The 16,256-nt window shown below is 35.1% G+C and overlaps 1 protein-coding gene across 1 annotated transcript in view; it reads left to right on the forward strand.

Annotated features, from left to right (window-relative positions):
• ATRNL1 (attractin like 1) overlaps positions 1 to 16,256 on the forward strand; it is a 431,686-nt gene that overhangs the window by 169,667 nt on the left and 245,763 nt on the right. Inside the window, exons 22-24 of the mRNA XM_009087164.4 lie at positions 5,162 to 5,256; positions 5,883 to 5,961; positions 7,135 to 7,292. Of these exons, the coding sequence (XP_009085412.1) occupies positions 5,162 to 5,256; positions 5,883 to 5,961; positions 7,135 to 7,292 (332 nt within the window). The remainder of the gene's footprint in view (positions 1 to 5,161; positions 5,257 to 5,882; positions 5,962 to 7,134; positions 7,293 to 16,256) is intronic.

Below are 16,256 nucleotides of genomic sequence, written 5' to 3' on the forward strand. Positions count from 1 at the left end.
TTAGCTTTAAAAATGTGTGTTTAGAAACTGTGTGAGAGGAACCATGGGAGAATGGCCAGTGACCAAAGTTAGAAAAGCCATGAATGTGTCCAGTTAGGAATGTTCTTGCTCCCTTTTTGGGAACCTAGGTTCATTCTTCCCTCCTGCTGAGACATGCAGTGACCTGGGATACTCTCTTGGAGTGATTTGTTCAAAGGTAAAAGAGAGCTTAGAAGTGGTTCTCTAAAATTTACTCCAGCCTGATTCTTAAATTACTTAATAAACCTCCTTTATTGCAGTATGCTGCATAGGCAGTGGCTGCAGGATGGTGGAAGAATGAAGGTTGCTGTCACAATAATTTTTTATTTGCTTCTTTATTAGAGCATGATTGCACAGTTTTTAATAATATACCAGTTCCCAAGGAATTTTCACTCCACAATGCACTGAATGAATTTCAGGGAAGGAATCAGTGATAATGTAATGGAAAGTTGAATGTGTGTTCCTTTCCTCTTTTGTTGAAAAAATGGAAAGAATTACAATGAATGATGGAAGGGGCTGCCAAATAACAATGTTCATACATAGAGTTATATAATTCAAAGTATTATGAAAAATCAAAGTCCAGGTATTTCAGATTGGCTGGTTGTTTTTAATAGATGGTTTTTTCCTTGGTCTCTTTGTTTCATTTCCTGTCCTATAAAATGCCACTCAAATGCTTTCTCATCTTCAGTAATGTTGTAACAAATTCATTAACTTTTGTGAAGAACTTAGAAAATTATAGTGATGAATACTATAGAAAGCCACATTAGAAATTAATTCCATCTTGAGAAAAGGGCTTGTGTAGCATGTAGTAAATGAGGCATGGGCCCAACACTGAGTGCTGAACATGGAACAAAGTGTTGAATAGCTGCCCATTAGGGGAGCACTCACCCAAAAATAATTTACAGGCACCCTTGATTTGTAGTGCTTCATTTTACAGTCTTAAGACTCCCCTGTAACATACCTTTTCATATATAAGTTTGTCACTAATTTATACTAAACATATTCAATCTAATTACCTTTTTTAAAAGTAATTACCATTGTAATGATATATTCTCACTGAGTATAGAGGTGCTATAGAAATACTGAAGAACTTCTTTCTGGCTTTTGTTCTTTTGGGAGTATTCTGTAGTTTTAAAAATCAGACTTTTCTTCCAATACCAAAGTTTGAGTATGGGAATTGGTCTGTTCCTTTTTGGAAATGAGTACAAAACTTTCATATTAAACCATAAAATCCTTATCAGAAGTCATTGACCTTTATTAATGAAACAGAGAGGTCTCTTGAAAATTAACAGTGATGCTAGGGTTAAAGGATTGCTTTGAAATTAATTTTCCTTATTTCATTAAACATCTTTCTTCACGTAATTATTGTTATGTTCTCACACATGCTCATTACTGGCATTTTGAATTGATTTTAATGACTCCTTTTGACTGTGAAAGCAGTCAAGGGTTTTGAAAAAATCAAAATAGAGATGTGAAAAAAACTCAATGACTGTAAGTCTTTGTAATATTTGACCATTGATGATGTCAGTGTGGTATTGTGATCCTATCTCCCAACACTTTTTTTTCAACTTTAATGATTTCTAAGATAAAGTGAAACAAAATGCCTGGAAACAGATATTAGACTGTTCTGGGCTGACTCTTGGCTCAAAAAAAACCAGCTTGTGAATTCCATCTACTGCATTGTGTGTTGGGGAATTAAGATCTGAGCTGTGAGCTGGGTTCTGAGTTTGTGGAGAGCTTTCCATGTTCTCACAAACTCCTCCCTTGGAACTTTAGACATAAAAGTTCAGGAGATTGTAGGCTAGAATGTGGCTCTTTAAATTCTGTCTGCCTGCTGCTTTGAGTCACCTGCTTGAGCAGATTTGTTGTGTTTCTGTCTTGGTAAACAGAAATATGAAAAGTCTCATTTGTTTATGTAAAGGGTAAAATTACTTATGGTGTCTTCATAAAGGTTTAAAGTAGAAACAAACCCACATGGAGTGGAACCTTAGGCTTCTCCAAATTCCTGATTATAAATATGGACAACATATATAATATATGTATGTATCTCAACAGGATATACTGAATTTACTTTACATAGCTATTTCTACATTTAGTTATTAGATGTTTGGCTACTTTTACATTTAGCTATTCAGAACAGGTCACAGTCTCAGAACTGACTTTTAGTTTAAATTTTGTACTGCTTTTGAGGCTCAGCTCTCTAGTTTGAATGGCACTATGAATTGGGAAATATGGTGTGATGTACTGTGAAACTGCTTAGGTAATGAGCTCTTATGATGCATTGGCATGTATTATATTCAGGAAGAGGTTTGGCAGTAGGAAGGAAAGCTGTTCTGCCTGCTTCAGTCTGCAGAAGGTGGAGCTTTCTGGAGCAGAGGGAGGTGATATTTTCCCTGAGAGCTGCTGAATACATGTGGGGGAAGAGTCTCCTAAGTTACAGAATGAAACAGATGGAGAGAGTGAGGAAGGATAGTGAGACAGCAGCAGGGTGCAGTGGGTAGAGTCTTCTTTACAATCCCTTCTAATTTCTACTCTAAGTTTCTTCTTCAATTAGTTCTGCTAATTTATTTTCTAATGAAATCTAACTTTAGAGACTTTCAAAGATTTGGAATCTTCACCTTAAGAATAGGTCCAGATAAATCTTCCTTGAAGTTTTGCGTACCTTTCTCTGACCTGTGAAATGTCTTCAGCAAACTCCTGCAGTCCTCAGAAAGATGGGAAGGAGTGTTTGCTCAGTGTCAGTTCTTTCATTTGCACCTGAGCTCATTTGTGCTGTTGAGTCATGCACACCTTAGGTACCTTCCCTGAGTTGGAATTGTCTCTGAAGGGATGTTTCTGCTTTGCAGCACCCAGGCATGGCCAAGGCAGGGATTTAGTGGTTTGTCCTGTGGCAGATCTCTGTGGAATTGGTCATTTAGAGATCGTTTGGCAACTCTGAAGAATCCCAAGGAGAGTTCTTGTGTTGGCTCTCAGAGCTGCTCTTGAAGCTGTGTTGTTCAAGGCTTTTGAGTTATCTACAGGTGATAATGTGTGGGACTTTCTAGTGAACTTTGCTGCTTTTAATAAAGTATCAAATTGATCAACCATTAAATATATAGTCATTAACAGCAGAACAAAAAACTTTGGGATATCTTGGGTGCAAAAGGAGAGCCTCTACACATAATTAACTCTTACTGTTTTTCACAATTTACTGTCAACTGTATTGTATGTAAGAATGCAATAAAAACATGTAATTAATTTTCTGATTTGTTACAGATGGTAAATTTAAGAGGGACTGTGTAGTTTAACTTCTTTTATAAGTGTTAGGATTTTTCCTGCGTTCCTTCAAATATCAGTTCATACTTTGTTGGCTTTTAACGAGTAAAACATAAATTTAAATTTTTTTTTAAAATTAACCAATAACAGAGAACTAAACACCACCACCACCAACAAACACCAGGGGAAAAAAAAGGTCATATCATTTTAAAAGTAAATTACTTTAATTTTTTTAAAACTTGTATGCAGAAGAGCTGTTCATTCATGACTGGGAGACAAGAGTCCTATGTCTATTTCCAATGTTATCTTATGATGGGATTTTATCTATATACAACTGCTGGTTTTTTGGCTGATACTCTGCATCTCTGAGAGTACACAATTTGAGAAAAGACTGTGACATATGGAAATGGTAATTTCCCATATCTTATGAGCAAATCAATGATATCTTGTCCAGGCTTGTCAGTGCTGCTTCTTGCATCTTGTGGCCCTTGCTGTAGCCAGAATTCTGTAGGAATGCTTTCTGTGGTGCTGGTCTACCACATCTTTACAATAAATCTGTTTGCAAAGATTGATGCTGAAGCAGTCATCTGTATTTTGAGGAGCTCCAAGTTGACTAGATCAGGAGATTGAGCATTTCTATGCATTATTCCCAACCTTTTCCCCCTTCTGCTCATGATTATTAAAGGGTTTGTTAATCCATTTAATAGGGGTCAATCTTTACTTGCCATCTTTTTCCTGTCCTGTTGCATTTTGATATTCTGGTACCATGGTCATCTCATTGTTAAGCATGGAGATATGGCACAATAGTCAATGAGATTTATTAATTAGATTTGCATAACTATAGAAGTGTAGAGCACTATCAATAAATTATTGGGGCATTTTAATTTCATATTTATTCATCTTTTGCCTTCATAAACATGCAGAGACCTGGTCAAAACTTGTTAGCTAAGGCATGTAGATCAGTTTATTCTTATTTGAATAATGGAACTGTGATGGCTAATAATGGAGAAAGTGAACTTCTCACCTTTGAATGTTGTGGTAATTGCTTTCATGTCACTCCTTTTTGGGTTCTTCCACACTCAGGATACTATATGAACCTTTATTTTCTACTTTTCCTTCCATACTCACTGTAGCAAAAAAAAAAAAATCCAAAAAACCTTGAACAAAACCAAACCAAACCAATTTTCTTTAACTATTAAGACAATAAAGTGGGCTTTTTCTCTTTCTAAGTCAGCCTTCCCATAGGATACAACAGAGTGTATTTTTTCAGATGATGTGTTGCTGCAGGAAAGGTGATTGTCAGCAGTAAGCAAACTATTAAATCCAACAAAAGGCTGACACAGCTTTTCTTCTGCTCTGACTTAATCTTTCACTCTCTTTGTATTTACTGATTTTGTTTTTATGATCACATATTTTTTATTTGTAACACAGTTTGTGTGGTGTTGGTAGCAAAATGTCAGCAGACCAGGGATCAAAATAATGCTTTACAATTATTCACTGGGTTGTAGCACCAGAGATGACTTGCCATATTTTAACATGCATAAAATAATAATCAGAATCATGTACACCTATTAGTCACCTCCTTATTTCCTGTGAGGGAGGGAAAAATAGAAGCTTTTGATCCCTGTAGAACTGTAATGGTAAAAAAAATTAGAAGATTTTTTTTCTTAATTTAGTTTTTTTTGTTAACTTAATTTTAGTTTTAATCATTTCAAGACTTTATAATGCGAAGACTTCAACAGTGAACTGCATGTGAATAATTCTGACTTGTAGATTTCTCCATGACTTTTAAAATCAATGTGAATGGTAAACTTTGAGGTTCTTGCATAATATAGAACTAATATGTATACATTTATTTTATTATTTTAAATTTTTGTTTTGCCTACAGACAGCCTTTTGATTGATTATCAGTTTACCTTCAGCCTATTACAAGAGGATGATCGTCATCACACTGCCATAAACTTTATAGCAAATCCAGAACAGGTAAGAAAATGTTAATAATTTTAGTTAAGTTTTAGAGACACAGAATTAAGATTTCCATTGTATTTGATGCTGATTAAAGGTTTTCAAAGTGTCTATAAATTTTTAGAGATAGTTCACATTTTTTGAGAGCTGCAAAATTAGTCCAGTGCCTTCATTGAGAACTCCTTCTAACTGGTAGATGTACCTCAGCTTAATCAATCCTCTGAAAAATTATCAGTTGGTTGATTTGATTGTTACTCCCATGAATAACAAGTTTAATACCTTCCTGAGATGAATTGAAGGGGTATACCCTTCTGTTGAGAAAACATTTTTAGTTGTAGTGAGGAAAATTTTGGCTTGTGATTAGAATGTAGGCATTTGCCATATATTTTTTAATTTGATTTTTTAAAGACAAGTATTTTTTTATACTTAGTACAAACTTAAATGGTGTAGTTATATGTTAAATTGTGCCCTATTCTTACCAAAGTAAAAGAGAGAATGGCCTTTGGCAGTGAAACATTGCTATTTCTAGATATGTTTAAAATGAAAACTGGAAAATGATTAAAAGGCTGTATGTGCAGTAGAGTTACATGCAATGCATTCTGATATGTTTTGTTAACTTTTGTTATTTTTTTTTTCTCCCCTAGTCAAATAAAAATTTGGATATATCAATTAATGCATCAAACAACTTTAACCTCAATATTACGTGGTCTATTGGTTCTACAGGTGAGAGTGAATTTTGGTGTGATGAGTTTATCCCCAAATGATTTCATGATCCTTTGAGTTATTTTAACCTGATTGTCTCTTTGTTGCTAATTTTGATAATAGAAGTTTGCCAAATGCGTTCTTTTGCCATTATCATTATGCTGTTATTAATTATATTATTTAAACCTCAGATGATAATTTGCAATCTGAGCAAAGCTTCATTAATATGTTGACTTTCTCTCCTATTCAATTAAAATTACATTGGTAAGAAAAGCTTGTAGCGTATTTAAATTTTTAAAACGACAGTGTTATGAAATGCTGTGATTTTAATTAAGATAAATTGCTTCCTTAACTACTGCAGAGACTGAGATTTTATTTCTTTGTTTCAGTGTGCAAGCTAAAAATTTAATTATTAACCTTTACATTGATATCAAACAATAAAGTTCTTCTGTGTATGCTGATAAAAAGAGCTGCTTATCTATTTTTTCTCCAACTTTGAACCCCATTACTCTTCTTTGTTTTAATTTAGACAGTTTTTCTGAATTAGTTCTATTGACTTTCTGAAAACACATCCAAGGAGAGGCATGATGCTTAAAATGAAATAATTAAAAAAATCTTTTTAAAGAATGTTTCGAGTTTCTCTTAAACTCATGAATTTCTTCATCAATGCATCTCTGAAGTACTTTACCATACTACAGTTAGTAAACTCTATTTATTCTTTTTTTTTAACTTAGCTCATTCACTCATTCATTTGCAAAAATTGATAAATGTTTATTACAAGTTACTTTATTATTGCTTTCATGAACAATTCAAACTTGACAGCAAGAGTGTAAGATGTAGGCAAATTCCCTTGGAGATTTTATTGAGTTGTTTATTGAAATGAAACATACATTATGGAGGAAAGCATATTATCTGTTAAGCTGACCATAATAACTATCTTGTAAAATTATGTTTTTTCTGTCGCTTTTCCAATTAGCATATAATTTTTGAAACCAAGCTAAAAATTTCTGCGAATTCTCTGTATGTATATTAAATATACCTAATGGGCCATGTAAACTATAGTAAGAGGTTGTTTTAGAGGAAGACACCAAAAGGATATATGTTTGTTATGCAAATTTACTCTGGCATCTTTAATGATGATTAATATTTTTCTCAAATATGTATATTTACACCTGAGCTTTTAAAAATTTTTAGCTGGAACAATATCTGGAGAAGAGATTCCTGTTGTTTCCAAGGTTAATATTAAGGAATACAGAGACAGCTTTTCCTGTGAAAAATTTAACTTTCGAAGCAACCCAAACATCACTTTCTATGTCTATGTCAGCAATTTCTCCTGGCCAATCAAAATACAGGTTAGTGACTGCTTTGTGCTTGCAGAGATGTTTTTATTTCAGTTTTACAGTGAATTTCATGATTTCACTCATACAGTGAGTATACAAATAGAGTTATTAGCATGTTGTATTGTCTGTCTATAATAATTATGTTATGATGGCAGTCCTAGTATGATTTTAAGACTGGGCTGGGTAGGACTTTGAGCAGCATGGCGTGGTGGGAGGTGGTGCTGCCCATGGCAGGGGAGTTGAAATGAGTTGGTCTTTAAGGTTCCTTCCAGCCCAAACCATTCCATGATTCTGTACTTTAGCTTTTAGTAGTGAGTCAGACTTCAGTCAAATTTAAAATCTGAATTTAAATTGTTGAACATACTTGGTTAATTGTAATATAACTTCAGCATTTAGATCTAAACTCAGAAAATGGTATACAAATCTGTATGTACCTGGGTGTTTGAATGTTAATAATTGGCTTTTGGAGGCTCTGACTTTTTACATGTTGAGTGACTGTATCAGATTGCAATATCACAGACTTCAGTTAAGACTAAGTATAGTTTATTAGAATTTATGTTCTTCTTTGACTTCATTGGAATCAATTTCATTCAGTATTTTCTGGAGCACTGAGATACTGTGCAGTAGCAAACTCAAAAAAAATCAATGCAATCATGATCCATCCCTGACCTGTGGTGTTCCAGCAATATTTATACTAATAATTACTATGGCTGCACTTGTGAACACAGCATCCACTGCATCAATGAAAGAGTTTCTTATGTGGATGAATGGCTTTTGACTAGAACTCCCTTACAGAATTAAGTCTTAAAAATTAAGTTGTTAAAATGATAATTTCATAATTCCTGATGATTTAGTTCAGAAACGAGTACAAGATCAAAATATCTTGCAGTTAACCATACAAATACCCTAAAAAAATTTCCATTTTGGTGGGAAAAAACCTTTCATATTTTTCTAAAATACAGAACCTTACTTTATAATCTATGTATAAAAATACACACACAAGTATATCTAATAAAAAAATAAATACAAAAATGTATTCCATCTATCTATAGATATATATGAAAAAGTATTCTGCATTAAAGCAATCATCTTCTGACTAAAGTGTCAGAGAAATGGTTTTTTTGTGTTAAGTAAAGCTAGAGTTGTCTTCATCATACCTGAGCAGTGACTGTAAATATGTGTTATTGGTGTCAGAGGATGAATTTATTCAGCTTGCTAACATTTATGACTCTACTAGTTTATTAAAAAATCCAAACAAACCTGAAGACTAACTGCTTTCTTTTAGTCTTCATATTAGGGGTGTTTTACACTCTCTCCCACTTCCTAAGGATAGAACAAGTTCAGCTGCCAAAGAGGCTCCTTAAACAAATCCAGGGAGCAATCTCAGCTGTAAATGCATTACAGTCTCCTCTCACCTTTACGACTGCAAGGTGCCTGTATCATCATTGTAAGACAAACATTATTAAGGTGATGCATTCCTGAGACGTGCAGCTCTGTGGCAGATGTTGGCAGATCTCAGCTCCTCCTTGTGCTGTTTCCACTGCAGCATAACAGCCTGATGGAGGGAATCCCTGATCATGGGTTACATCCTTTCTCTTTTTTTAAATCAGAATTTTCATTGTCTGCCATGGTTACGCAGTTTTTATTTTCGTTTTTTGTTTTTGTTCTTCTTTTGGAGGCACATTGATATTCAACAGTCTAGACAGTTCTGTCTCAGATGCGGTGGTGCTTGATTATTGCATTCCTGTCCTGTCCTTACTCCATCTAGAAATTAAGTTACTCAATTTTATGCACTGGGAAGGAATAGTGAGGTCCAGTTGGGGAAACTGTTTTGGGATTTTAACTTTGTCCTCTGTATTTGCCTTCTTAAATGAATGAGATTATTATTTAGCTCTCAGCCTTTTTTATGCTGTAACTTGTTATTTTCTGAGAAAATATCTGAAGTCAACTTTACCAGTATATGTTTCTTGTGTTTGGTGCTCTAGCAGTAGATAAAATCTTCAAATGATAAATGGAGCAGGGAGCTTTTCAGAGAAAACAAAGTTTGTTTTATATCCTAACTTCATAATTCTGCCTGTAGTAGAAATTTTAAAAATATATGAAACCTTCTATGACTTTGGGTTAAGAGAAGGAAGTCATGTACATTCCAATCAGAGGCTAAAGTTTCCAAGGCCAGTACTAAATGAGGTCTAATAGTTACAATCTTCTACATCTTCATCTCTTAGCACACCAGTTTTCACCTTCCTAACAGGCAGAAGTGGTTGATATTTGTCTATTGGTACTGCAGTCCTTTTCACTACAATGCCCACACTGCACTGGTCATACCATGCTGGGAAAAACCTGGTATTTTGTGTTAGCTCAGTACTGAAGGCTTTATTTAATCCTGTTAGACCCAAGGAAACTATTGTGCCTTCCCTGACAGGTATTCTGTTCATTTAATAAGGAAGGTAGCCACATAAAATTTGACACATGCCTTTTACACAATGCTTTTTTAGAGGACTAAGTACTCCAGCACACTGAGCAGTTTTCAAGTACAGTCTGAGTACCAGCCCTCCTGTATTTCCATTATTCATCACAACTTGTCGAGAATACATTATATAAAACATGAGTTCCTAAGGAGGCAGAGCTAGTGACCTTACTTCCTTTTAAACTGGTATTTGAAGTTATGTTATTGATGTTATTACCACTGGTGTTATTGGTATACATTTCACCTTTCTGCTCTTGTGCCTCCTCTTATTCTGGCAGTGGAGCTAAGATTTCTGGGCTCTGTCATTGGGAGGATTTGGGTGTTGGAGTTACTGCTCTGTTCTTTTTCTGTAGGAAAAGAAACAGCCCTCCTCATTATACAAGACATTTAGGTTCACTTTCTGTTAAAGAAACCTATGTTATCTCTGGTTTTGCATTCATTTATCTTCAGGATTTTCATGGCTATAAGGAAAAATCTGTCCATCCCAGCAGGTGATTGTTTATTGGGATCAATGGCTCACAGCTGCTTCTTCAGATAGTTTTATTACTCATGTTACCTATTCAGCAAGCTGAAATTTATTTTTTCCCAAATGTTAATAAATCCCTGGTGGCTTTAAAACAATGTATCTTCTTAAGAAATATGATTTCTTGGCTTTGAAAAAATGGTATGTCATGATTAGTGTCAATAAAAATAGTTCTTAAAGGTGTACTGGTCTGTGATAGGCAGTGACCCATTTCATTGTTGTCACTGGTGATCCCAGTCACCTCAGAATACAAATTCTTCAGCACTGGATAGCAGTGAATTACTTGGAAAACATAGAAACTAAGTAGGAAATTCTGAGTTTCTTTTAGCTGTACTGCTGCTGTCTATTGAAAAGTTGTACAGGTTCCCATCACCCTCCTATCCATGGGCACACAGCTGGGTGATCTCTGCAGCCCTCAGGGGAAAATTCTGCATTTAACTTTCCTGATGCTAAAGGCATTTTATTTAGCTGTGAAATCTCTTCTTCCTTTGAGGAAAGAAGCAGAAAAGTGACATAGTTGCATAAGGGGTCATTAGAAAGTTGGTGTTGTGGGACATCTTCAGCTTAGAGCTGTTTCCACAAATAGATCTACTGTCTATTGACCTGGCTGTGAAATGGGCAGGTGCCAGTTTTTCCTCAGAAATATGTAAGAGTTATACACTAGCACACAAATTGAAGCTTATACCACACTTTTTCTCCATTCCCTTTAATTCAGAGTTGCTGATGAGTAAGAATGGATAAAGACCCTTAAATTTAACTGGTGAGACTTTAATAAACAACAGTAGTTTCTGCATCTTTTCAGAGGAAATCTCTATAAATTATCTTTGTTAACAGCCATTAAAAGAAGTGTCCAAGTAAGAGGATGTGAGTAGCACCCACAATTATGTTTGACTGTCTTTGACAGTCCCAAACATTTATTGTATTGTGTCTTATATATCAGTTAAAGAGGACTCCATGAGAAACTGCTCTTGCCTTAAAATAGGCTAGATTTCTGAACAGAATAGGTGACAAAGCCCCATAACTTGTTTCTGCTCATTTTTATTTTATTTTGAGAGTCAGTATAATTCAGACACTGATAATGGAATTTGAAGGCTGTAACATTTATTGAGAAGCAGTAACTCAGGCTGTAGCCAGCACCTCAAATAGTGGTCAATGGTCCCTGAAGTAGTAAGCAGTCATAAAGCTTGGGCTTCTGACAGCTATGCAAATATTAATAACAGCAGTCACAACATGTTCTTCAGTCTCAGGAAACTAATTTTATGGCAAGGGATTTTTGTAATTTAAGCTGGAAACGGATGTATTTTCTTTTTTCCCATCATTTTCTCTCATATTCTGGAAAGCAGTGCCTGCATATGAAAAAGGAAATACCCTTATAATGCTGTCCTGGCTATTGGTCTGATTGCTGTCCCTAAAGACAGCAGTGACATTGCTGCTTTAGGATCAGCTACATCCCTGCACCTATATCTCTTTATAACTGTCAAACTTGTAAGTCTGATCTCAACTTGTGGCTGAGCAGCAAAATTTTTTACCAATTTTAAAGCTGAATCTGGAGATAATAATAACTGTTCTACTAGTTATTTCCTTTCTTCCCTGAAGTGTAAATGAAAGATTCACAAGTGTCTGAGTTTTAATTGGGAGGGTCAGTTTAAATTGTAAGGTTCAGCCTCAGCAGCAAATCACTGTCTGGCAAAATTAGGTTTGTGTTTAATGAAAAAAAATCTTGTTATACATTTTTGTACATAGCCTAGTTAAACTAACATGTTTTCACAGCATAAAACAATTACTGTTGCAGTGAAGTTAGACAGGATGTTGGTGTACATGTAGAGTACCCTGATGTGTTTGAAGAAGTTTAATATTTTTAAGCACACCTACTTGGAATTCTGTTTTTTTCTGCCCTGTGGTTTCTGATGAAAACTGTCTTTGGCACCCTGTTTTGGTTTGTATACCAGAACAGAATAATGAATTATGGTAAAGATGTACATTTTATTTGTATGTAGCACAACAGATAATTAAAACTACTTCATTTATAAATCTTCAAGTGATTATTTTTAAAGTTGAAACTTGTTTTCTTTCAGTTTACTGGCTCCTGTTTCAGAATTGATTTTTTCCCCTCTTAATAGCCTGAGTGTAGCAACTGAAGGAGGAATGTAATGTAAATCAAGAAGCATATCTACCCTTGTAATAAAATGTACTGTGTAGTACAATTTATTTCAGCTTTTTTGGTTTTGTTTTGGACCTCATTTGAATTTTTAACATTCATGCGTGACTTACATGTTGTAAAAGCTCCAAGAAGTAGAACTTGTCAGTCACTGCCATTAGAAGTTACAGCAGTATCACAAACCTAATAACTAAATTGACAAATAAAGTTTAGATCTTTTTGGGTTTTAAGGCCTTTCTGATGTTTGCTAAGGTCATGATTGTGGACCCTTTGCTGTGTATTTATTCACATGTTGCTGTTTATAGCTGTGCCACCTGTGATTGCATGGCTAAATTTAATCCCTGTGATTTATGGTGAACAATTCAATTTCTAAGTGCCTTAATGGTTCTCATAGAGGCTGCTGAGTAATTGCATATAGCAATGTATGGAGACACTATAATTCCTGAAACACTAAACAGGTATAGATGGTGAGGTGGATGCATTAACTTCCAAAACAACTTTGATTTTTTTCTTACAGTAAATGTAAAATCCCTCTATTAAAATAGGTTTGCAAGTAGTATACCAAGAACAGGAACCTGGGAAATCCACTGAACTATCATATAGTGACAATTCTGTCAGAACAGAAGAAATAACAGGAAAAGAAGGCAACCTGCAGTACAGAGTGGATTTGTTTATAGATGACTGAGGTATAGTCTAAAATGGAGATAAATGTGTAGTTTCAGTTTTTAGTAAGGATGATGATACTGATCATTATGAAAAGTCAGGATTGGTAATAATAATATTCATTAGCAGAGACTCATAGAATCATTCTGGTTGGAAAAGGCCTCTTAAGATAATTTGCTCCAACATTTAACCTTACACTGCCAAGTCCAGCACTAAACCATGTCCCCACTGCCACATCTACACATCTTTGAAATGCCTCCAGGGGTGGTGATTCCACCATTGCCCTGGGCAGCCTGTTCCAATGCCTGACAACCCTCTCTGTGAAGACATTTTTCCTAATAGCCAATGTAAACATCCCCATTTTCAGCTTGAGGCCATTTTCTCTCATCCTTCTTTGCTGTGAAAATTATCCTCAACAAAGCTGGATGCAAAATTTTTGTTAAAAGTGCTCACATTTTGCATCAGGTCATATCAGTCCTGGGCTCTGAAGGAAGAGAAATTGCATTGCCAAAAGCAGGAGGGGTAGGAACATGACACTGAAGAAGTGCAAATGCAAGTTCCCATCTGAATGTAAGAAGGAAGTGATCCAAATAACAGATTTCATAAACTACAGTGCTTTGGAAGAGATTTTGAAGGAAGGTTGTTACAGTGTTTAGTATTTTGTCAGGTTTTGTTCATTGAATATAGGCATTAAATTATACAGGGAATTAGAATGAAAAAAAATGTGTATCTAAAGAAGCAGGGATCCCCATAAGAGATCACAAGGTTGCTCATGATACATTTGTGCTTCAATACTCTTTCAAATTGGCTCATCTAATCTCCTGTCTGTTCATGGCATTTAGGTTGTTAGACAGCAAGAAGTCTGGAAAATCAAGTTTATGTCTTCCATAGCATTGTTTTTATCTATGATTAAAATGTATTAAATGGAATTTTTGCTCTATAGTTATTTTTAGAAAAAACCAAACTACTCTAAGTGGAGAAATGTAAAATTATTTTAAAATTGAAATGAGGACAGCAGCATGAAGGTAAAGTTTCATTTACTTCAAAGCTGATATCTGAAGCTAAACTCAATTCAACACATTAAATACCATTGTTAAAATTCTCAGTCACAGTTACATTATTACAGGTATATCTGTTACATTTACAATTATTACACTTAAGAAAGTACTTGAAAATTGCCACCCAAATGGGGACTGCAGCAGTAATTATGGGTACTTTTTTCTTTCTTAGGCAATCAAATGTAATGCCAGAAACCTACCAGGTCTTGTCTTGGAAAGTGGACTATTTATAATATCTATAATTTATTTTCTTGGAATTTTAAGTTCAATTGTATGGAGAATAAATCCTAAGGCTGTATAATATTCTCCAATGGCTTAATGTGCCCAAATCCAATACAGCATTTTCCAAAATGCTTCCCATGAATCCTAAAGTGTTGCTAAAATAAGAAAGTGTTTCATGATCATTAGATTATACCTTTTTTTACTTGAAATAATGCCAAAACAGTTAACATGAATCTTAAAATGTACCAGAACAAGGTTACCAACCATATCATGCCAACTTCAACACCATTCCAATAAATGTAGATATTTATTATTCTTCCTGGTACATTTCTTTTCCAAATCACCTTAGGAAAGGACTAATATGAGCCACCAGAATATTTGTAAATATTTAACATAGTTGATGTATTTCTGAGAAAGCAGAAGCCCCATTAATAGTTCAGCTGATGATTTAAGGGAACCAAAATATGTAATTAAGAGATAATTAGTCCGCAGTGATGCATAGTTTTAATTGGTGTATAATTTGAATGTCTGAGATAAGAACTCGTGTAACTGATGTGCCAGTTGTGTAGGGCTTTCTTTTCCAGGCAGACCAAGGCATCATCTACTGGTGGTTGTATAACACAATAGAGATGTATAGATACTGTATATAAATCTATACTATAGATGTATAGATTTGCTAATAAAAATTATCTCCCTAATATGTTTAGCAAGTAGATTTTGATGTTTTTTCCCCCCTGTAATCTCCATTTCTCTCATATACTTACTGAAGTAAATTTAAGTTAGAAAATTTAGACTGCAATAAAAAAAAAAATGTTTGCTTTCAGATAGCTTGTGTTTTTTCAGGACTTTTGATTAGTTATAGAAAAAATAAATCAATTCTTCTTCTTGGGATTTGTGGTGGGAACAAATGGTGGGGTGTAAAAACCTTTTGTTCAATAATAAGAAAAAAACACTTTGAAATATTAAGATTCTCCCTGAAGAAAACACTATGCCTTGCTGAACTGCAGAAGCCTATAAAGGTCATACACAGTGGCTTCAGAATTATTTGAAAGTAAATGTTTAGTTCATAGGGGATCAGAATGGAGATAGGAAGCTGGTGGGAGAGAATAGATATTTTCAAACTATTTATTGTGGCTTTCAGAAACTCCTATGTCAGAAGGATTAACACAACCTTAGGTACCTCTGTGATCAGGATTTTATAGAAAAATTCAGGCAATGTACAGGATTTGTGTTTCTTATATATTTGTTTCAATTTGGATTCCTGCCAAATCCAGTTTTCAACTTTATTTTTAGTAAACAAAATGTCAGTGGCCAGAAATCAGGTTAAAAACTTCAGTGTAGGGGCTTTGTCAGGAAGACTTCTTGAGAGCCCCACACCTGCTGAGCAGTGATGATGATGATGATGATGATGATGATGATGATGATGATGATGATGATGAGCCTCACCAACAAAACAGTGGTCCTGACATGGACAGGAGTTTCAGGTTAGGAGGAGCAGCTCTTGTGTCTCCTAAGCTCCTCTGGCTCCAGGTGCTCGTGTGCATCGTGGGGTTGTCCTGCAACAGCAGCGGGTGGGCGCTTGTGCCATGACCTGGAGGCTGAGTCTGACCTCTGAGCACTGAAGGGGATGGTGAGCTCTGAGCCAGTAAAGCTGGAAAAAGAACTTTCCAGTGCTAGGCAGCCTTGACAACACTGGCTGCAAATACAGTTCTGGGATTTTGCTTAAAGCTTCAGAGCTTAATTCCTCAGGCCATGGCAAAATAGCTAAAAACTGTAGGAATGCTTACAGCTGAGTTTGCAGGGCTCTCTAAGTCCCAGTTTCCCAAAACCACTGAAGCTTCAACAGGTGAGACTATTTTATGTGCAGGAGTGTTCTCAGGAGTGA

This window comes from Serinus canaria, chromosome 6 (genome assembly GCF_022539315.1).
Source record: "Serinus canaria isolate serCan28SL12 chromosome 6, serCan2020, whole genome shotgun sequence".
NCBI classification, from domain to species: Eukaryota; Metazoa; Chordata; class Aves; order Passeriformes; family Fringillidae; genus Serinus; species Serinus canaria.